General features: G+C 53.0%; 1 protein-coding gene across 4 annotated transcripts in view; it reads right to left on the reverse strand.

The window, feature by feature from the left end:
- The window catches only part of OPHN1 (oligophrenin 1), a 57,851-nt gene that overhangs the window by 26,625 nt on the left and 7,814 nt on the right, over positions 1-23,412 (reverse strand). For 3 of the 4 annotated variants that reach the window (XM_082771021.1, XM_082771022.1, XM_082771023.1), the window contains exons 2-6: positions 13,840-13,935; positions 10,218-10,279; positions 8,212-8,283; positions 1,474-1,575; positions 396-506 (exon numbers count right to left, since the gene is read on the reverse strand). In XM_082771021.1, the coding sequence (XP_082627147.1) occupies positions 396-506; positions 1,474-1,575; positions 8,212-8,283; positions 10,218-10,279; positions 13,840-13,935 (443 nt within the window). The remainder of the gene's footprint in view (positions 1-395; positions 507-1,473; positions 1,576-8,211; positions 8,284-10,217; positions 10,280-13,839; positions 13,936-23,412) is intronic. The other variant, XM_082771024.1, reaches the window with a different exon arrangement.

The following is a 23,412-nucleotide window of genomic DNA, read 5'->3' on the forward strand; positions in this document are numbered from 1 at the left end:
TTTTCCTACGATTTTGGAATGCTGCAAGTCTTAACGTGAGTTACTGACCACGGTGTCTCTAACGCCCAGGCCTGCCTCCCACAGATACACTGTCTTGGTAAAACACAACCCCAAAGGCAAGACGCTGCTGCAGAAGCAGAGGCAGGCTGCGGACAGCTCGTCCAGGAGAGCCGTGAGATCCCACGGGCGGCCGTGCCCAGCGGCTTCGTGGTGCTCCAGCAAACACCGCTAAAGGTGCGGAGCGGCAGCGAGCCAGGTGTGCAGGTTAACTCCTGCTCCACCACCAGAATCCCCAGGACTGAATTCAGCCTGGTAGCTCATCCCTTCCTGCAAGCCAGCAAGTCAGCATATCCGAGCATCACGCAGTAAGGGCTGAAAGAAAAGGAAGCTCCTACCGGTTCAACAATACTGAATTTCTTGCTTTCTTGTACCTCCTGGATCTGGTACACATACTCGAGGGATGACTCAAAGAAATTGTGCCTCTCTTTGTCAACCTGAAGGTCAGCCTGAAGGAAAAAAGGGTTAGGTGAGAAAAAGAAAAAAAAAGTAACATCCAGCTTGATAGTATCTGACTAGCATTTGTCTCTCAGCCCAGAAATAGTCCTGGCCTTGCTTAAGGAAAAGCCTGCTAAATGCATCCAGCCCAGGTTTTGATCACTTTGCACAGAACCAGAAGACTCAACCACTGGACACTGTTCTCAGGTCTACCCTTTTCGAGCTCCCTGCCCGTTACAGGTCCAGAACCTCACAGCACTCTGCAGGGACGAAGCCTTCCTTAAGCATATTTGTTATTCTAACACGAATAACTCCGAACACGTGGCTCCTCCTCCACCCACAGCCCTGCGCTGCTAAGGATGTCAGTGTCCCCATCCTCCCTCCTGACTCCTGCTGTGACCTGGAACCAGCATTTCCAGAGCTGCAGCACGAGGCAGGACAAGGTGGCATGTCGCATTACCACACCTTACACAAATTTTGCCTTGCAGAGGTGTCTGCAACTTGATCTGGCAGATCTGATTTGATCTGACTGCTCTGACGTGGGCTGGGGCTTTCCTTTCTTGCTGCAAATACGTGGCAGCAAGAGCAGCTCGAATGGGCACCATCCCTCCTCTGCCTGCTGCCACTGCCACCACGGCCCGGCTGCCACAGCTGCCCCTGCAATCACCAGGAGCTAGACAGGAAACTGGCAAAAATAAAAGCTAGTTAGTTTTAACCAGGTGAGTTCACTGCCCTGTACTCTGAGGGGGAGGACAAGTGAAGGTGATGCAGAAAGGCACTGCTGCTGCTCAGCACTCTGATCTGAAGTACCACGTCCACAGCCCTGCTCCCACCCATCTGAACAAGCTCTAGGTAGATTTATGCTTACATGTATGTTCAACTGGTTACAAAAGAGATTATTTCCCCCCACATTTTAAAATCTAGAGCAGGTGGTGGTGTTGCTTCTGGACTCGACTCTGAGGAAAACCCCATGCACACCTCCTGTAACTGGGACTCCTTCTTCTTAGAAGACAAATGCAAGTGGCGATCCAGCATGGAATAAAACTTCTCACCATCCTTCTCAAACTTCTTCTTCCTTTCCTGTAGATGCAAGAGTTGAAGCACAACCGGTTACTGGCGTCTTTCAGATAAGAATATGCAACAATGCCAAAATCTGTTCTGCAACTCAGCATTCCCATGGAAAAATTCTGGTGGTCCCATTAGAACAGGAGGCCACTTTTCCTTCGCTCTGCTTTCACCAGGTAGTTCCTCACACTGGATTTAGATATGCTTCGAGAGCAAGCTCTGGCATTCTAAATATTTTCTCATGTCAGCACCGTAGCAGAAGCCCCACAGAAGAGGTTCTGTTCCCCTGCTCGATCTCTTCAGTGTCCAGTAAACGTGAGATACACTGACGCATCAAAAACGTATCGCCATTCCTTAAACGATGTTCACATAGTTCAGCATTAACTGGGTAAGTACTTTAATGCCAAAAACATGTCCAGGATAAGAAAAGATTTATTAGGAGTCTGGCAATTCTCTGTTTTTTAAGTTTTTATCATGTGTTTCCAAAATGTATGAAAATGAAAGCAGAAGACTGGAGGGTGATACGTGGGAGGGGAGCCATCATCTCTTCAATAGCAGTGGCAGAAACAGAGAACAGAAACCCTGCAGTCAAAACTTACACAACTCTGACTGTGCAGTGCCCAGTTTGCACACAGCCCAGCAGAGTGGTTGATCAAACACAGCAATAAACAGTGACGACTTCACATCTTGGAGGCTTCCTACAGCTGGTCTGGTTCTGATTGACCTCATTTACATCCCAAACATCCCAAACACAGGCACACATGAGGTGTGGGCTGATTTGTTAAGAAAGGCTCTGTGAAGGAATCAGTGTAACACAAAGGTTTGCTTACGCTGACAAATCCGAAGGGGTGAACATCCAAGACATGAACAAGAAGAGAAATCTGAGAACGAACCCCAGAGAAGAGCTGAGCTGAGGATGCGCCGCTGGCTTATGCCTTACAGCGGCTGTGAAAGCACGGTGCACTACGGCAATCAAGAACCAACCACCAGTAGGAGCCAAGTTAACGAAACCTGATATAAGATGGTGAGCTGTCAGTGATTGCTGAGAGGGAGTTACTCTGCAAAATAAAGGCATTCCAGCCAGCAGCCCCGGTGCCAGGTCCGAGTAGATGAGCACTAGTGTCTACGGGGTGTGCAATGAACGCCCAAACCCCCTGGGCAGGTTTTGAAAGCTCAAGAAAGTGGAAAGCAGAGTTAGGACACCCCAGCCTACTGTGCAATTAGTGGTATCTTCCAACAATTAATTCCCAGAAGCCCTGAAATGCTGTTCTCTTGCAACATTTCAGCTAACACACACCAATACCACCAAGAAACAGACCAGATGGAGTCTGGCAAACTATTAAATACTAGATATTTTGCTAATGAATTCAACAATGATTACAAAGTTTGAGGCTATGGTTCTTAAATTAAGTTCTTTTTCTTTTTTTTTTCTTTTTTTTTTTTTTTCAGTCAGTTCTCCTTTGTGAAGTTTTGCTTCCCTGTTCCACTTGCATGGATTATTCAGTCTAGTAGGATGTCACACACCATGGGACACGGGGGGGCTCCCACACTGGTGCTTTGGCTCAGCATGGTTAGCCCTGGCCTGTTTTCTTCTTAGCCCTTTGCTCACAGTGGCTGCTGTTGTACTCCCTGTGGAAGCAGAAATGTTACTTTCACGTGGGCACACACTAGGAGGCACTTGAGGGTTGTTCACTGGAGTGTACGAAGCTTGTATATGGTGGTGGGCAGCTCCCCACGTTATCCTAACACTACAGCAAGATGCAGTAACACCTGCAGAGGAACAGCTCAAATATTCCTGCTTATTTTTAACTGCCTGGAGTACAGCAGGCATCTTGCAGTGACAAAACCCCTGAAGAGGACAACGTGCATCTTCTGGTACCACCCTGTGCGTTTCAGGGATACTGCAGCTCCACGTTTGCAAATTTAGGCCTCCGAATAAAGAGGTCCAGCCATGAAATCCAGAGGAGAGAGTCCTCCAGGGGTGAAACCTAACGTAAGAAGTGCTGCAGCTGAAGAGCTGATGCCAGGAAGAACTGTCAAAACAAAGCAACGCCCTCGTGACTAACGCCGGGGAGAGTAAATCCAAATCCAGAGAAACAAAGCCCTCATGAAGCAGAAATCACCCTTGGTGTAGAGTCACACTCCTGAATGGTCTGCCATCACACGGCAGGCTCAATGAAAACAGGAACCTAAGCTCAGCTCCAGTTTTGTAACAAGCAGCCCCAAGCCCCGCGGTGTTGGTGGCACGTGCCACAGAAGGGCATCAAAGCAGAGCTGCCCCGAGAGCCCGTGATGGCCAGAGCAGCGTTACAGCGCCGCAGCTCGCACCCTCTGCTGCCAGCACGTGGCACGGACGGAGGATGGCGATGCCAGGAGTGGGTGTAAAACACCAAGCCCCAGCAGCCACCCCGTGGATGTGGCGTGCCAAGGAGGTCTGGGGGAGCAATGGAAGAGCTTTCCTGCAGCAGCAGCCCCTTCAGGAGGAGCCTCCCCCTCCGGCAGTGCCTGCACCCGGCTGGGAGCCCCGCGCTCGTCCCCGGGCTCAGGGAGCAGGAGCCTGGGCTGCCCGCACACAGCTGTGGCCATGTGGAGAGCAGAGCAGTGAGAAACGGGATTTGGGGCATGCAAATGGAGGTCTGCCAGGCATTTTGCACTCTTGCTAATTAACATATAACTGAAAAGCAGAAGGATGTACTACAAATCCCTCCTGATTTTCAAGCCAAGGTTTCTAAGAGCTTGTTGGCTGCTGAACAGAGCATGCAAAAAAAAAAAAAAAAAAAAGGAACACAACAGAAAAAAACAACACCCAGACTGAAGCACAATCTGGAACTATGAGCATAAATTAGTTCATCATGAATATTCAGCAAAGGGAGGCATTACCTTCCCGCTCAGATTTGCCAGCGTGCAAGTCCAAGCCGCCACCCATCTTTTATTTGCTCTCCCAAAGATACCCAGGTGATCGCAGCCCAACACAGCCAGCACATGATCAGCAAAGGAAGGTGCTCGGAGACAGCTTTGCTCTCTGAGCCGCAGCAGATGCTGGTGCAGTCAGAACCGAGCAGCTGGAGCTGCTGCACCCAGCTGTGCTCCGGAGCACTGTGTGTGTGCTGGGCGCTGCCTCTGCAGGGGGCTCGGTTCCAGCCTGAGCGAGAGCTGGGGGATGGTGAGAAGGACAAACGGACCTGCCAGAACTCGCCTTTAACCAGTTACTTGCTAATTGGGATCCTCGGAGATTCCCCTCCTGGCAGGGTGAGCAGCAAGCAAGGACCCAGCTCACATGGCTGTTTGTCTGAAACCAAACCAAAGGCACCTAAAGGAGCCGCACGGTGCCTGCCAGGAGCCGCACCCCGAACGTGGCTGCAGGGACTCGGAGGGTGAAGGAGCGCGGCAGGAGGACACACGGGGTGCTGCTGGGCTCCCCCTCGCCCCCGCAGAGCAAAGCAAGAGGTGGCTCTGAGCAGAGCCTGTAAAAACTCTGACTGCCAAAATCCTGCAGACACTGAGTGCATCTGCTGCTGCTGCATCTCCCGCCCCGCTCTGCTCCTCTTCTGTGATGACAATAATCCTGCTGAAATCACAGCAGAGCTACTGCTCCCCACACGGACACCCGGCAGCGACCAGGAACGGTGATGTGTTCGTGAGCGCTAGGTAAAGAAGACAGCGAATGAATTCAAACTGCAGATGAGTTTGGGGAAATCACAAGCTGCTGCCTGGAATCGCAGAGGAACTGAGGGCTCGGGCCAGGCTGCGTGCTCGGCTGCTGCTTCAAGCACTCAGCTGGTCGAGAGCAGAGGAGAGAAACAAAAAAGAGAAGTGTGTTCATAGTGCAAAAAATACCCCATGCCCGAGTTTTCAACTAGTTTTTATGATGCCTCAGCAGTTAATATAAATATATATATACATATATGATTTCTAAATAGTAAAATGCTGTTGAGGGCTATAGGAAGAACATTTCTATAAAAACACACCCGGTGTAGCCTGGCCTTTTTTTCCTTACCCACATCATTCTTTCAGAGGCTCCTTAGACCTCACCTCCAGTAAGATGAAAGCAAACAGAAGTTGCTATCCTACCTTTGTTTTAAAATTATTAATAAAATATTAATAACAGAATTAACACGACCCGAGAAACACTTGGTATCTCCTATATAAAAACTTCCTGACAAACACTACGTTTATTTAGCATACCGGAGTGTAGTAAACATCTCCCCAGCAGCTCAGAATGAGTCCAAGCGAGCTTTTCCCCCTCAGACTTCATAAATAAATAAATAAGTAAATAAAAAGCTGTCTCCTTCCTACCAAGTGGAATTGGAACGGAACTTTTTCTAGTCAAACCCTCCTGAATTAAACGACGGCAGCGATGCTGTTAACAAACGCACCCCCCCAGAAGCCAGCCTGCCCACAGCACGCCAGCAGCAATGCCACGAGGGGCAGGGAGCAGGGAGGGGCAGGGAGGGGGCCGTGGCCCCGCACGAGGACGCCTGCGGTGCTGCCCCGGTGCCCTGGCAGTGGGCGATGCTCGGCCTCTGCTGCAATGCACACAGGGCTGAAGCACAGGGCTGCAGGTCGAGGAGAACACACCCCGAGTAACATCGTGCTCACTTTGGGCTTCTGGCTTTGGGCCATAACCAGGCAGACCTTCCTGCTTCCCCTTCCCATTTGCTGCGAGCACCTCTCTCGATACAGCACATCTCTAGGTAAGAGCTCCACCATCCAGCTACCACGGCCACACATCCAACTCTTCTCATTTTCAAGCATCGCTGCTTTGCCCGGCACACCTGCGACACACAGAGCTCCTGCTGAAGGGGAACTGGCCTGTGGCAGGATACAAAATCCACCAAGCCCCAAAATTGGGCTGAGCACGGAGTCTGCCCTCCATGAACATGACCTAACGTGAAATAAAACCACAAGCCATCCCATGCTCGCTCTCCTTCAGCTGAAGCCTGCGCCCCTCCGATACCATTCACGTCGTTTCATTCATGCTGTTCCCCAGCTGTTGGTTCATTTTGAGCAGAACAAGGTTCCAGGGCCCGGGCTGAAAATCGTGTCAGCTCAAGGCATCCTGGATGCTCTGTTTTTATTTGTGATGTTTCTGTGCACAAACATTTACCACCGAGTCACAGGAGCGACAATCCCACGGCCTGGGGCCAGCAGAGGACGGCTGGGGAAGGAGGTCCCGGGGAGAGCCCGGAGAGCCGCCCCGAGCGGAGCTGAGCACAGCATCTGGCAGAGACGCCGCTCAGCCCCGGAAAATGGGTTAATGCAGGCTCAGATGTCTTAGACCGTCTGGCTTCTCTCCACCCAGAGTCATCACAAAGACCCAATTCAGACACTCTTCCTATCTGGCCTCAGCATCTTGCACGGAGAACAGAAAACATCTCACAGAAGGCGCCTCTGCCAAAATATGGGGAACGAACCAGAGGGCACGAGCTCCCCCGCCGCATCTGCGGTGTGCGCTGCGCCTGCCCGGCCCCCCTTGCCCTGCCAGGAGCGCTGGGGTGGACACACCGCCCCAGGACAGCTCTCGGAGGACCTTGCACACCGAGGGCTGGCTCAAGAAGAAAGAGCCTAAGAGGCATTTTAACACTCATCCTAACATTCGCAGGCTGCTGCCCTCTTGATTTAAGTGTTCCATAAACTAGAAGGGGAAGAAAAGCTTGACCTTGTCCCTGTGAATCCTTCCCCGTGACGCTTCCCTAAACGCTTGCTGGCTCTCCGGTACCGCAGAGACCAGGGGGGAGGCTTCTCAGCACCGCCACGGCCGTGCCTGGGCACCGCAGACGCCCGCGAGGTGCCCGCAGCACCGCGTGAGCCCCCCACGCTCACCCTGCTGCCGCTTCTCAGGGCTGCGTTGTACAAACACTGCTGTACGGGGGGGGCTGAAGGGCAGGATGGCGATCAAGTATCGTTTCTTAAATCCTGTATTTATAAAACGTCAAAGGCTCCAGATGGGCTGGGCAGAATCCAAGCCCCAAGTGTTCTCCAAAACATCTCCATTTCTGAGCTGGTTCGCAGCCAGCCCCATCTCAAGCTGCCGCCGAGTAACGTGGAACTTGGGCTTCTTGATAGCAGACAAGGGAAAAATAATCTTTTCTGCTCAACATGTGCAGACTTTGCTTTTCATAGTTTGTTTCTTTAAAAGTTTGATCCATCTGAAAGACTCATTAGATGCTTTATTTAAATATTTCCTAACAAAAGCCCTGTGACTATAATCAAGCTCTGATTGCTGGCCTCTGCTGCGCTCCCTCCCAGCCCCGGCTCTAACGCACACTTAGCAGGGGAAGTATTTTACTCTCAGTGGCGTTAAACGAACAAAGGGGAGAAAAGAGAAAGAAGCAGGGAGTATCTCTTGATCACTCTTTGAAACAAGCATTCCTCGCTTGGAACAGAGACAGGGCTGGTATTAGGCCAGACGAGAACCCAAAGAATTCAGGAAAAGGTTTTGGAGCCTCTTATGATTGAAAAATCAGACTAAAAGTCACAGCGCAGACACTCGCTCCAGCAGCTGAACTCCAGCGTGAGGGAAGTTTCTGAAAGCACGAAGCCCACATGTAGTACAACAATTTTAAAACAATAAAAGCCGGGAGGAAAAAGGAATAACACAGCAGTAGAAAACAAATCTGTTCAAATTTAAAAGAAATAAATAAGTCTTACCTTGGTGAACCCTATTTGCTCCTTCCGAAAATTTTCCAAGGGTTTGATCAGCAAATCACTAGCATTTTGTACCTAAAGTGTGGAGAAAAACACTTTAATTACAGGACACAGTTTCATTTTCTCCTAAACAGAGGCTGAACGGGGCTGGGAGCCAAGAACTCCCAGAACTTTGTACATGTCTCTGAATACAAACTCCTCTGTTCACAGGTGAAGTCACTTAACCTCTGTATCCACTTCTTCCCACTTGCAATGCACAGAAAACTTGAATCACAGCACAAGAGGCTTTGGGGACTTCTGGCAATTAACTGCAGGGGTTTCCCCCAGCCTGCCATCTGTGCTGCACGCTGAGCCAGACCTCCCTGCCCTAAGTGCCGTGCTACTCCCCCGAAATCCCCGGGACCAACCTCTGAAATCCCCTGGGGACCCCGCAGCAGGCACGCGGCCAAGGCAGGCTTTGCTCCCGCCGCCCCCACAGCCACACCAGGACCCCGTGGGGGAGCCCCCGGGTCTGTGACCTGGTGCTGTGCAGGGACCCCGGCAGGACGAGCCCTTCAGAGGTGCCGGCCACCCCTCCTCCCGGGACAGGGCGGCTGCCCGTATGCACGGCGAGGAGAGCCGCGTGCTGGAGGCAGGCCGGCTGCGCGCGAGCACTAACTCAGAGCAGCCCCAAGGAGGCCCAGCTGCTTGTTTATCTCTCGGAGGCATGGAACAGGACAGATAGATCCTCAAAACGCTCCGGGGACTTGTCAGCTCAGCTGGGTCCCAGCCCACAGCAAGCTGCCCTGCCCTGCCTGCTCGGGAGGAAGGGACGGAGCTCGGGAGGACGCAGTGCTACTGCTGCTCCCCCTGCCCTCTGCTCGGGATGGCGTGGCTGCTGCACGAGCCCTGCTTTCCATGAGCACATCCAAGGTTGCTGCATGACCGCTGGGGAAGAGGGAAGCCTGCCCTGCCTCCCTGCCTTACAGAAAGGAGGGGGGAGAAGAAAGGGACGTGACACCAAGCTGGTGCAGACCTTTCAGGTAACTTAAAACTGATGAACACAGTGAGAGTACAAAACCTTCCGAGGGAGCTACAGAAAAGAGATTGGTCCTGCAAGCGGAGGGCAAAAAAAATTCAGCAAAGTCAGCCAATGTCCCCAAAAGCACCCACGATCCCTGAAATGATCCCTTCCACCCACTTACACATTGCGAAAGGAGCCATTGCCTGGGCTGTAATTAATAAAGAAATATCGTACTGCTTTCCTCCGGCCTCTCACTGGTTTCCTCCTGTTGCCCCCCCTGCCTGTGCCCCGCGGAGCAGGACAGCAGCGTCCCACCAGTGCTGCCACCCCTGCGGCGCGGGCCCAGCCTGGCGCGGGCTCTCCCTGCTGCACGAGGCAGGAGCGAGCAGGGCCAAGCAGCTAATTCCTGGCACGCTGTACAGGCTCTCCACCGAGCCTAACCTTCGTGTTTTTCCTGGAATTAGGAGTGAAATGGAAAGCCAGCACTCGTTGCATTTTGAGGAGTTTTGGAGGCGCAGGGGGCACAGCACCACAGGGGACGGACGGGAACAAATCGCCCCATGGGATCTGCGTGCTGGGAAGGGCAGGGGCACGGGGGGACAGTGCAGCTCCCACAGGGGAAAATGAGGAGATAAACTCATCTCGCTGCTTATTCTTTAAGGTTCAGTTTCACCAGAACAGCCTGTTACCAGCTATCAGATACAAAGCTGCTGCAGGAGGCAGCACCTGGAGGTGCTCACCAGCGGAGCATGCTCGGCACTCAGGAGAGGTTTGGGGCACTGGCGTGGGACAACCTCTCCCCTTCCCCCCCAGAACCTTCCCCTCCAATGCTCAGGGCACGCAGCAATGGCACCACAGCTCAGACATGCTGCAAACACAACATCCCTGCTGCTGCCAGCTCCTGCATGATGGGAAGCTCCACACGTGGCTGTAGTTGAGCCACGATTTGGCATTTGAATGTCACAGCCAGGCAGCGACTACCGGAGTGCAGTTGGGATGATCTTACCATCATTGATCTCTCAAGCTCTACCTCCTGGAGCAGCTCTGCGAACTCCTTGAAGGACTCGGCTGCAAAGAGAAGAGAGCTTGGATCAGCAAGTGGCACCTTTTGGCAGAAACCACAAAGGTTAGCAGCTGTTGATGAGGTTATAGGCACGGACAACTCTCCCCACAACGTTAAACAATAAAACAAAAAGGATCTTAGGCATCAGCAGTTTTCTTGGAGTCCAACCGAAACACAAACAATATGAAACCTTTCCTTTAGCAAACTGAAAACACGAGGCTCGTTCAGCCTGGTGGAAACAAAGAGCCCAGGTAGGAGCAGCGCACGGCCTGCCCGCAGGAAGACGGGCTGTCACAGCGGGCACCGCCTGCCTCCAGGGGCAGGGCACAGGAAGCAGCTCAATTTGCAGCAGGGCAGGCTGCAGGCAGCCGTCGGGGAAAAACCTTTCCCACCAGGTAGGCACGAACAGCACTGCAATGGGAACTGACGTCCCGACTCCCCAGGAGACCTTCCCACAGCTCCGCGGGTCCCTGCGGCTCCCGGGCCAGCAGCCTGCCTGCCCCACCGCGGGCAGCTCCCACGGGGTCTCACACTGCCCGGAGCTTCTGGCTGCCACACGGGTGGGTTTCCTTTGCCACAGCCGCAGGAACCCCTTTGCTTTGCATGCAGGTCAGGCTCTGCATGCGTAGCAAAGCACACAGAGGGACTTGACCAGCTCCTGAGTGATTTAAGGAACATCTAAGGATTAACCAGAAGACAGCTCAGCAGAGTGCCTGGCACCAGGGCTCTTGAGAAGGGCAGCCTCAGGAGCTCTGGGCAGGGGCAGCATGCGAGGGAACAACCCGTGCACACAGCGAGGCACGTACAGCAGTAGCTCATGCCACAGATAAGAGGAGAGGATGCATTCTTGCCCTATCACAAACTGAGGGCCCCGCACCCACAGGCAGGACCTTAGGACAGGACCTGTCTTTCTGCTAAAAGCAGCCGTGACACGGCTGCACAGCAAGTGAGCGTGAACTTGGAGTGCTACGGGACTCGCTCGGCAACTGCTGAGGCAGACACAGAACAGAAAAACCACAGCCTCGTGATCCAGTCATTCAGCCGGCATCATCAAAACGTAACCTTTCTGATGAGTCAGGGATTTCTGAGCTCTCTTCCAGAGTGAGGGCTTCAGAGCCCCATACACCAACGTCCCAGCAGTTTACCGTGCGCTGCCACAGGGCTGACGGGTGGACTTTCACCGTGGTTACTCAGGACAACATGAAACCTGAAGTGCACACACAGATGCCATGAGCTAAGTACAAGGGGCCTGAGCCTGGAAAGGAATTATCACAGGGAGAAAAAGAATCCAGACATGAAGTTACATGGAGAAAAAAAAAAGTTATAGTGCCTAAAATTTTCACTAGACGTGGTTTTCTTCCTCTGCAGGATGTACCCAGGCACACGTTTCCTGGCTGCAGCCATCGAGCAGCCCTGAATTTGTCCCTGCACCACAGGCACGAAGGCTACAGCCCTGCTGTGAGACCCATGCAGCGTTTGGGTCTGTGCTCGCCGTGCCGGGAGGCAGCACGCAGCCGTGGATGTGCAGCAAGGACGTGCCTGGAGCTCGCGTCCCCGTGGGAAGGCTGCGACAGACAGCGCCAGCAGATCGTGTGTGTCCTGGCTCGCACATGCAGCGTTCAAAGCCACCACCTTAGGAGCACGAGTGTCAGCTCGCTGTCTGCCTACGTAACAAGATAAAAGCACCCCATTAGCTATATTTACAGATCAAACGCCTTCCCTGAAGCACGGCAAGAAGAGCTGTCAATGTTTTGCTTCGTTCCCATATCCTGTGCCTGAAATCAGCTCCTACGCTCGCGCACATCCTTATGCCTCAGAAGCCCTGTAAGAGATGGGAAGTGCTGCAGAGATGCCAACACCCCGCTCCTGTTTGGGGAATGCGAGAGCCTTGCAACGCCCTGAGCTCAGCCCTGCGCAGACACTCCAGATTGGCTGTAGGAGGAGGAACACAACACAGACTTTTCACACTGGATAATCTGGGTCCTCTTCTCGGGAAAGCAACACAAACACAACGCAGCAAAAACAGAAATAGGGAAAAAATGCTTGTTTTACCCCAGAGTATTTTACATGTGCTGTGATCCGTTCTGGCTTTCCTCCGCCCTGTCCCCTTGCACCCAGCCGTCCCCCTGCACCCTGGGGTCTGTCATTTCCAGCTGCCGTCCTCGCCGCCCCCAGCCGAGCGCTGGGCACTGGGGCAGGGAGGTCCCTGCCTGCCATGGGGTGGTGAAGGAGCAGCGTTTGGGGGGGTTGGAGCTCCATGCCTGCCAGCAGCAGAGGCGATGCGATGCTCCTCTCCTCGGCTGGCTGCTGCCTTCACATCCCTCCATGCCCCGAAGGTAGCTTATAATGCAGCGCCTTCCCCGCCATTATCCAGATGTGTTTGGAAATTCAGCACCTCTACTTCCCCTAGATTTGGAGGCTGACTCATTTCCAGCAGGCTTCACCTAGCAACTTTCCACAGAGGAAATCAGATTTTGAAGGGCAAGCCACAATCTGCTTTAAATAAAACAACCAAGAGAACAGGCCTTACTTCCTTCCCTTTTAAGTGATGGCTGAGACCTGACACCAGCACTGTCAGCTTGGAGCCGCTGGTCACACCACAGCCTGACAAAAGCTGTGGCCATTTCATAAACGCCTCGTGTCCCAGGCACCCCGTGGCCCACCGCCTGTGCCCAGCAGCAGGGCCGGACCCCCAGCGGCTACAGCGCTTCCTGGTGTCCCCCAGCAGCAGGGGGTGCCCACCCCTCTCCTCCGGCCATTCTGCAGTGACAGCTAATCCAACAGCAGGATTAATTTGAAAACCCTGGGTTTAGGGTGTTCAGCACATTTGCTTCAGCTCCCCGGGCGCAGCCGGCAGCTTTGTAACCAACACAACGTGCACTGGGCTGGCAGGGTGGGAAAATGGGCTTGGGACTGCTAATCCCAAAGCAGATGTGTGGGGAGCAGTGAGACACATGTGCCACAGGCCTCCTTCCACGCAGGCAGAGACTGGGAACTATTTTCCATGTCATGACACATCCAGCAGTATGTTTTTCCCGGCAGCCCAATGCCTGGTGCCTTTTCCAGGAGAGCACGGGGCTGCTTTGTGTTTGCGAGGTGCTTGCAGCAGAGCACACGCAGTGTCAGGAGCAGGACCCAAGGCCAAACACCCTGAGCTGCTGCAGTCTGGCCCTGCCGCGGCACACAGGGACACGGGCTGAGCTGCAGGGGACACCCAGGGGACAGGCACAGGGACAGTGAGCAGCTCCCTGCCGTGCTGCACATCCTCCTGGTGTGGCCAGGCAGAGGAGGGCTGGAGCCACAGAAAACCACCACGAATTATCCGTGGAATCAGGCACGTGTAACTCAACCCACCAAAGTTCAGCTCTGTAATATATGCTACTGAACATCTTTGCTTTTTTTCTTTTTAAACTGCAAGTAACGTGACAGATACGCTGTGCATTAACTGGCATCTGAGGAACCTGGCTGCACATCCAGTTCAGTAACCATCGATGCCAGCAGATTCCTACAGAAGGAGAGGCTTTCTCAGTAAGTAAAAGTTTGCATCCAAAAGAAGAAGACTTACCAATATTAATCTCGTCATCTGTTAGGGTGTCTCCAATAAAGTCGAACTGAAAGGACTGCAAAGTCTGGGAGAATTTCTGCACTGCTGATGAGTAACCTGGAAAAAGACAGAGCAGAGTGTGTATTTTGCAGCAGTTACACAGAAGCGTTAAGAAATTTAGCCTGAATGTAAAAACCTACAGTGAGGCAGTTAAAAAAAAAAAACAAAAAACAGTCATCATGAACTTAAAGCACTTGAGAAAATATTGCAGTGTTAATATCCAACAGAAGCCGTAGAGAGCATTCGTGTTCTGAGTGTCTCGGTGCTGCTGGAAATGTTTCTGTAAGGTTACTGGGAGCCGCCAGCCGCAGGAGCAGAGCCACCTCCCCGGCAGGAGGGCAGCAGCTCGGGCCCAGGGCCCCAAACACACCGAGCAGCACTCACACGTCAGCGTCTCGTCTGAGCACGATGCTGTGGGCAGGCTAATTAGTGCTCTCAGCAGCTGCTTCAATTAGAAAGGAGCAGAGTCTGTAGAGTCGGACAATAACTGTGGGGAAAAAAGCAGGGTTCAGAGGAAGTGCTCCTCTTCAGGGGAGTCAGAGCGAACAAACAGGCCCGAGGAGACGACAGCGAGCCAGCTGATGGCACTGAGCTCCTGCTGTGCTCTGCCCAGCGCCTGCAGATGGCCCTCGGACCTGCTTCTGTGCCTGTGCTGAGGACACTTGCAGTCTGGAAGCACAGACACTTCCTGATGGTGGTTGGTAGCTCAGCCCAAATTATTTTTGGACTTTGCAGAGAAGTTTCTAGCCAAAAGGCTCCTTTGTGTCTTTGCATCCTGTGTGGCTGCTTCATAACTTCGTCAGTGGCTTCTTTGTTGTAAATTGGTCTGATTACATTGGCCGAGGAGCTTCCACAGGGACGGGGCAGCAGTAACACAGAGCAGGCCCACGGGGCACAGCCACCTACCTCGGCCGGCTGCGGAAGCCACAGGCACCGTCTCACCACAGCAAGCACCCGCTGCTGCTGGCAGGGCACAGCCCTGGCCCCAGCCCGGGGGCCAGGCAGCAATGGGGCACGGGGAGAGCACCACGGTCTGAGCAGAGGCAGCCTGGTGGTGTCTGGGCAGAGAGAGCATCCACACGGGGTTACGGCTGCCTTGGGCTCTTGGCTTTCATGCCATAAAACAGGCAAGGGAGCGAAGCCTGAGAAGGGACGTGCTCTGTAACAGGCCTTAGTAGCCTTTTCTGGAATTAGAACATGAAGGAAAAGCGCGTGGCAGCACCAGGTCGATCACACCTTCCTACACAGCTGCAAGCGGTTGTAGGGGGCAGTTTAACACCTGAGCTGCAAACAGAATGAGGCCGAACCTGCCTGACCTACAGCGAACAGGAGGCGGACAATAAAGCAAAGGAATACTTTTAGACTTGTGTTTACATTGCTGCTTTCCCTAACTTGGGCAGCAGCTACAGGCACAGCCCCAGCCTGAATTCCTCAGAGGAGGTGCACTGGGGTCTAAGATTTCTGAAATTCAGGAGGTTGAAAATGTGGAAGATGCAAAGGAACAGACGGTAGCATGTAGATAGATCACAGAGCATCCTCCCATGCTAACGGGCCGCAGGTCCCTCTGCACAGCACGCGGCTCTCCTTCCACAGACACTGGTGCTGACCAGAGCCGTGTGGCAGGGGGAATGAAGCATTTGCTGCTTTCTGCTGCCCAAAGGAGCTCCCTGGGGGACACAAGACCTGCAGCACAACACAGCACAGCGAGCCCCTCCTGGAGAGGAAGGGCAGATTCACGGGTTCCGGAGCTGGGCTGACCCCTATGAAGCAGACAGGATTTTAGCTCACCCCACTGCTCCCGAGCCCAGCGCAGCCGACCTGAGAAGAAAGGGCGGCTTCATCCAGCCCGGCCCCAAGCCACGGGCGGAGCAGAGCCTCGAAGTGCACAGAATCCCCTCTTTCCCGTCAAAAGCCTTGTTCAGCAGTTTCCTCCCAAGGGTCAAAACTTTGCCCTTGAATGGGCAGATTCAAGCCTGAATGTAGCTATTTAGCAACCAGCTGCTAGGAGAGCCTGAGAGCGCGAGCGTAAATGGGTGAACTCTCGCACAGAATGATGTCATTAATTTGATGGAAAACCTCAGCAAATAATTCACGTTCAGTCCCTGCAGCATTCACTGTATTCACACACTCGAGGCCGAGCCCGGAGGCTCTCATTCACTTCTTACTCAGGCAAATCTTTGTTCTTCCCCTGCAAACTGTCTCCTGCGCTGGAAGCTTTTAATTGCCTCCTGCCCAGCCTCTCCTCACTCCCCACACCTTGCCCAAGTTCATTAGTGGCTGAATTCCAGAAGGCCCCATTTACATGCCAAGCAGGTCTGTGAGCACAAGGCGTGCCGTGGCTCCCAGGGCTGGGCTCAGCACCCCGGGGCCAGGCAGCTCCGGCACTGCGCACCCCAGGCTGAGCACGCGGGTCACGCTCCTGGCAGCCTGGCCTGGGCTGAGGGATGCACACAGCGTTTTTCCATCCTGTGTGTCAGCACAGCATCTAGTGCTGCTATCGGAGAAATTGTCCTTGGCTAGCTGTTGTCCTTTTTCTCTTTTTGTAATAGAAACTGGATAGGGCAATAGCAGAGAAGGAGCTGAAAAAGCCAAAGACAATATATTTTTCACGAGAAAAAAAGAAAAAGAAACAGTAGAACCGACTTAAGTTACATTTTCCTTTCAAAAAGTTGTCTGGCTGGCCTGAAACTTCATTTGCCAAGTTTCTGGCTGAAGCAAATCCAGGTGGACACGCTATAAACCACATCTCACATGAGCTTAGTGGTGAAAAAAGACTCGAGCCCCTTGCTGAGTCTGGCACCGCTCGGTTCCATCTGGGAGAGGGAACGTGCTGGGGTGAGCGCAGCGAGCGCACTGGGGCACGGGGCTGCTCCAGCATCGGCCTCTCCCCGAGCCAGGGCCAGTCAGCATCACTGGGGCCGTGCCCTGGGGATCGCAGCAGCAGGGCCGGCTCCGGTCACTCCAGGACCTCCGGCCTGACCTGAGGGGCAGCAGCTTGGTTTTGGCGCTCAGAGGCGAGCGCAGCGAACTAGCTCCTTCCACTGATCTTCAGAGCTGAGCGAGGCCTTGGCTGAGCGTCAGCACGAGGCCAGCCCGGCCTTCCTGCAGGCGCTGCACCAGCCGGCCCAGCTCACGGGCTGGAGCCCCCCGAGCCAGGACCTGACCCCGCAGCAGCTGGGGAGCTCACAGCCTCTGACACCTTTCAGCTGCTGTCCTGCGACAGCGAGGAGGTGTCAGTGACAGAGCACAGCGCCTCAGGAACCAGCTCAGCCCAGGTTTCCATTCCTTTTCCCTTACTTTGGGACCTAGGGATAGCAGTACGTCCTCCATCATTTATTCTACTTCATCAAACAACCTCAATAATTCCCCACGCCTACGGAACGCTTCCCAAACTGAACAAAGCCACGTCATGGCCCCAGCCACTCAGGATCCACATGGCGAAAGAATGAGGAGCGATGATGGGTGTTGCTGTGCACCCTGAGCCATCCTGCCACCGGAGGAGAGACTCTGCCTCGGGAAGGCTCTGTGCACAGGCAGCAAATGTCACCACGGTCCTGGGGACGCTGCTCAGAGAGGGGTCAGGAGCAGGAGGGGACGGTCTCCTGACAGGGTGCAAGAAGATGAGGGGCTGCCCCTGTGGGGCCAGCCGTGGTGCCACCGTGAGCTCTGCGTGGTCAGAGGGGCAGGGAGGCAAGTGGCGTCCAGTGCTGGAAGACAAATTCTTCATAGGGGAACAATTATTCAAGATTTAGGGTTAGGAAAGAACTGAACTAGTTGGAAAGGGAAGCGGTGCTGCTAGCGTCTGGCACGGCTCTCAAAGATCGTTTAATGGAAAGCAGACTCCTACTGCCCCACGTTACTCGTCGTTGTACACGTACGGAGCCTTGGCTGAACACCGCTTTCTGACAAATCCTATATATACACACAAAGACAGCGCTGGGTACTCCTATGGTGTTAGGAGTGTCATTGTTATGATGGAGATGCTTATTGGCAAAGTGAACTCGGGATGGTTTTGGCACCCTCCCCTGCTGCAGAAGCGCCTGCTGGCATCCCGAGCGCAGCAGGAACAGCGGACACTCACGCATGAAGGGCTGGGCCCCTGTGGGACTTGCAGCACGAGCCGGTACCCGTGGATTGCACCAGGGCCCCCAGGCAGAGCATCTGTATTTTCCCCTCATTTAGCAGAAACTTGGAGATTTTCCCCCTCTGATGCAAATACATGGCTACCAACCGCACGGCCCCTGCCCACTCCCTGGTTTTCACGCCCAAAGCCCAGCGGCACGGAGGTGGCCCCACAGCCACGAGGAGAGCCGGACAGTCACGGGGGGATGATGCTCCTTCTGCAAGCCAGGAATGCCACTCAAAAAGCAGACACAGTCTGATTGCTGCCCAGCAGCGGGAGCATTTGATGGCTTCACGTCAGTTCTGAGGACCCTGCCTGCTTGGTACAGCTTGTTTCCATGGGAACTCACCAAAATGAATTCAATCAAAAATCCATTAGGACTCTCTTCCTTGCAGCGTTCAGTAAATGATGCCAGCTTCAGCAATCTGCGGTAACAATAATTTACTCTTCTAGTAAAAATAAAATCCGATCCTTCCACACAGGACAGCGCTCACCAAATGGCATCTGGCAAGAGGGAGAGAACAAGCGCCAGGTACAGCCCCGACACGCTTACAAGCTACACGAATAAATTTCCATTACGTTAACGTATATATAAAGTCACCTCTATAGATTGCAGCTATTTGAGGATGCCCACGCCCTGTTCAGCAAGGAACAAATGGGGTTTCTCATTTCAAACTTCTGCAGGATTGTAATGGTCACCTGCTGTTGAGCGAAAGGCATCCCCGAGCACATAAAAATAGAAATGCCACAGCCAGCCCGCTGCAGACTGCTAGGGACCACTGGCACCTCCGTGCACGAGACAAAGAGGGCTGTGCTTGGCTCACCTCATTTAACGCCCCAGAGACACAACGTGACCTTGGGTGTAGCAGATGCAGAGAAAGCAGTGTGACTTTTGGAAATAAACACTGGGAAAAAACATAAACAGCCCACGGCACAGAAGAGAAGCTGCAGAGCACGCACTCCAAATCTGTTGGGAGCAGGCCGCCAGTACCCTCACGGAGCCTTACTACTGCCCAGGCATCCCCGTGCCGGACCCTTCTCTGCCTCCCCTTCGTTTCACGTTCAGCACCCGGTGAAGCAGGACCACCTTCATGTCACCCCAGCAAAAAGCTACGGGAGAAGTGCTCCTACTCCAGAAGGGCTCCGTGGCTGAAGCAGGCAGGGTTCAGCAGCTCTGTTGCTAACTTAAGTCGGGCACTGCTCCACACTTGTCACACTAGAAATTGAGGAGAAAAACCAAAAGAGCAGACCCCGTCACTGTAGCAATCATCCAGTGTCATTTCTAGAGTGAACACAGTTTGTCCCTTAACTTGGCTCCAACAGGGGGAAACGCCGTGAGACAAAAGCATAAATGCCCAGAAGGAATACCTGAACACAAGCTGGTTTTACACTTCTAGGTCCTTTTTGAGGAACAGACCACTGCGTGCAGTGCTCCTGCGGGGCGGGGGCAGACACCCATGGGCAGCCCTGCGGGAGCTCAGGGTGAGAGCCTGTCCTGGCTCCTGTGGCCACAGGGACATCTCTGCCCGTGCCAGCCCATACAATCAGCCCATGCAGCTGCCTAGAAAAGGCACCTCCAAAGCTTACCTACGTGCTGAGAGAAGGAAAACCCAAAGCAATTTTTGAGCTCTGGCAGCACAAATAAACAGACCAAATGTGTAAGGCGCTCTGGTTTTGCATTTTGCTTTCCTCTTTTCCAGACTGAAAACAAACAGCAAAACCAAATGCTTTGTTCTTTAAAAATATAAAAAATCTGAACTCTGGAAATCCAGTTTTTCATGGAAACGTTACAAAACCCTGATGTACAGCAGCCAAGGACGCATGCACCTACGTTTCTTCTCAAGCCTGGTCACTTCAGAACTTTTTCTAGCTCGTCATGGAGAGTTGTGCAACGGGATATGCAGAACACGAGAAATACCATTTTTCTCCAGCATGAGAAAGGGAGGGTTGTAATCCCTGAGGGGAAAAGAATGTGTCCATTGTTAGCAACTCCCACTGAATAATTTTACAGGGAGTTGTATAAAAAGAGAGTTCATCCATGTTACCATCCAAGAGATGAGGTTTTGCATGCGTGTACCCGACCCCACCGTGTCCAGAGGATTCTCTACCGGCAGCAAAGCTTTACCAGCCGGCACACAAAGCGTTTGGCCAGGGTGCCAGATTCTGCCCCGGGCTGTTGTACTTCTACGGTGTGTACAAACTCCACGAAGTCCCCAAACATTGTCCCACCAAAATACCTCAACTCTGAAATCAAGGAGGCTCCCCGGGCTGCACGCAGATGTGTCATTAAGTGAGTAATCAGTCCTGACTCAGAGCGCTCCGAACAGTGCTCTACAGCTGCCTGAACACAAAAACATGTTGATTTTTTCAGATGAGGAAAAAAAATAAAAATCTTCCGGTTAGCCTCATAGGTAGTCCCAAATCCACACAAGCAACTTGCTAGAAAACAGCGCTCCAGCTGTGCCGTACGCACCGCTCCCCACCAGGCCCTTACACAAGGGCCCGTCGCACAGTAGGCAGTGCTCGGCGTTAGCCCGTGGCAAGTTGTTTGGAAACGCCTCAAAGGCTTTCTGGCCACCGTGGAGGTTCAGAAATACTGACACGTTTTACAAAGGTCATTTTTCACAGGCTGACTTGGGTTTTCCATTTGCCAGAAATAAATGGCTAGCCCGAACTGCTAAAAATAACCTGCTACATTTAGCTGTGTTTTACGTTTCTCTTGCAAAGGATCTTACTGAATGCCCAACGCTTTTGTTATGCATTTATCATTCATCTTTTCCATCGGTCCTTTATTGACTGTGTCTGTTATTAATCGCCTTTTCACTACCGTGGTTGATCTAGCGCAGGCTCCAGGGAGCAGGGCAGGGCTGCAGTTCAGCTACAAACACCCTTTTTGGTACCCGTACCTACCTGCTTGTACACAGCTCTTTGTGCCTTTTGTAGGGCCCTTTGTGCTACAAGCTGTGATTTGCCTCGTGTGTCATTAACTAAACTTACATATCACCCCCCTACCTTTGCCACCCTGGTTTGTTTCCTATCCACGATGTAATTTTTCATTCCCATAAATTCTCCTCCTTGCCCCCCTTGTGTCAAGTGCACGAACTTGCTTGATTGGCTTGTTTATTTCTTTACTGCTTGTTTAAAACAAACAAGCAAAACCAACACAAGCAGAAGACCAACACAGCAATTGTTCACATTAATCATGTTTCTCCTGCTTGCCTTGTCTCCTTTACGGACGGAGGGAAACCTGCTACACCATACCTGCTGCACTTCAGGAAAGCTGGCAAGTTCTGGGGCTCTTCAGTCTACTTCGGAGAAAACAGCAAGTGAAGGATGCAGGTAACACAGATTGTGAAGACGAGCAAGGAACAAAGCCACGTATTAAAGCAAAGGCACAGAGCAGCCCACACTCCCACACAGACCCCAATGGCTGAGGAAGAGTTGTCCTGCCTTCCTGCATGGCAGCACCCAAGGCCACGTTTTTTGATGTTTTTAGAATGGCCAGAATGCGGATTTATCTTTTATGGTGTTGCTTCTGCCATTTGAGGACAGCCACGACCTCCCTGCGAGGTGCGGGGCATTCCCTGAGCTCAGCCAGGCAGAGACACAGCCGCTGGCAGCCGCCTGCTCTCCCCGCATGGAGCAGCACTACGGCACTGCTGCTGCTGGCAAAACCATTTCTCGTGCTCTTGGCTCCAGTCGAAGCTCAATGCTCCTCCTCGCGAGCAGGAGGCAGAAGTAGACTCTGAACGCTCGACTCCTGACAGAACAATTTTTCACCGCTGGCATTTTTCTGGCCTTTCAAACCCATCCAGCAGTTCTGCAAACTGGAGTAGTTCCTTCAGCAAAACTGGAAAAAGACAGGAGGGAGATGGGGCAAAGCGCACGAGTAACTGAGATGGGAGCTACAGAGATGAGCAGCCCTAGAAATCAACAGAAATGTTGAAATGCGCATTAAGAAATAATGCGGCTATAACTTATCTCAATCCTTTATGTCAAGACATTCATCCAGTATACCATAGGGGAAATAACCAAGTTTTCTTCATTAATTTTAACTCCAGGTTTACACAGAAGTTGCATTCAGAAGAAGATCCTGCCGCCCCAGAAGATCAAAGGAGCTGGCAAACATCCCTCTGCTGGGAGCGCCGCTGCAGTCAGCCCACTCCATTCATTATTTCATCCCAGGCTCACACGGCACGGATCCCTCAGATCACAGCTGAGCTCCGGGCAGAGCCTGAACCCTCAGGAAATTCGCGGCTTTTGTATTTCACTTCAGCTACAGTGATGGGAAGGAAAACATGTTTTGTGAAGAGCACAGCGGATCAAAGGACCGTGGCCACATTTCCTTCTCACTAGACCTGCAGAATTGCAGACTGCCCGGTGCCTAATCAAACCATTGCTGGAGTGGGAAATTAGGCAGCACCTCCCTGGAATTTATTAAACTGGAGCAAATGAAGGAGAGCCTTTTGAGAGCCCAGCCACGAGAGGAATGCTGCCCAGCTCCTGCTCTGCGGGCACAAACGCTGGGGATGAAGGTGGGGCTGGTGTTTTTGCATTAAAGCAATCGGTAAATCCCTAGCACGTTCCAGGAGAGCTGCACAGGCGGCTGCTGCATACCTACTGACACCCGCGTTTCTCTAGACACCACACGAGGCAGCCTCCTTTCCTGACAGCCCCGGGGACAGGCCCGAAGGATGCTGAGTGAAGAGCACCAGCTTTCGGCAGGGCGGCTCTGGGGGTGTGCTCCAGGAGCTCCTGGCCGCACAGGCAGCACGAAGGCAGGGCAGACCAACAGGAAAACAACAGACTCGTATCCGGGCCAGAGCACTTGCGGTCCCCATGGACAGATCTCATGATCGGCAAAGCCGTCGGAGGCGTCCCTCTGGCAGCCACCTCCCGGAGAGACCCCCAGGCAGAGGCAGCCTCGCGCCCCCCGCCACCGCCGGGCAGCTCCACTGCCCCTGCGCACCCAGCGGGTCCCCGGCCTGCACGTGACAGCAGAAAACAGCCCGTGTTCGTTGCCCTTTGTTTTCACAGCTGCACGTTTGGTAGGATTAATGCAATTACTCTTGTTTTTAAAGTATCTGGCCTCAGCACTTCATAATCAGCCTTGGCTGGAGGAACAGAAACTGGATAAAAAAAGGAGGGGGAAACAGGCTGCCGAGCGCGACTCGGTGGCTGCTAGGAGCTCTGTGTTCTGCGTATATTTGGAAACGTTATCTCAGACTATTCAACTGCTCTTATCATCATTCAAACATCACATGAACTTGACTGTGTTTACCTGAACGGAGAGCAAAGTGACAAAAAAGGATGCCAGCTGCAAAGGAACTCTTTGAACATGCCCAAGAGGTGAAAATCCAGCAGTAGCTGGAGGATCACAGCTCCCAGAGGAGATCCGGACAGCGGTTAGC

Source organism: Aythya marila (assembly GCF_965140915.1).
Source record: "Aythya marila genome assembly, chromosome: 13".
Taxonomy (NCBI): domain Eukaryota; kingdom Metazoa; phylum Chordata; class Aves; order Anseriformes; family Anatidae; genus Aythya; species Aythya marila.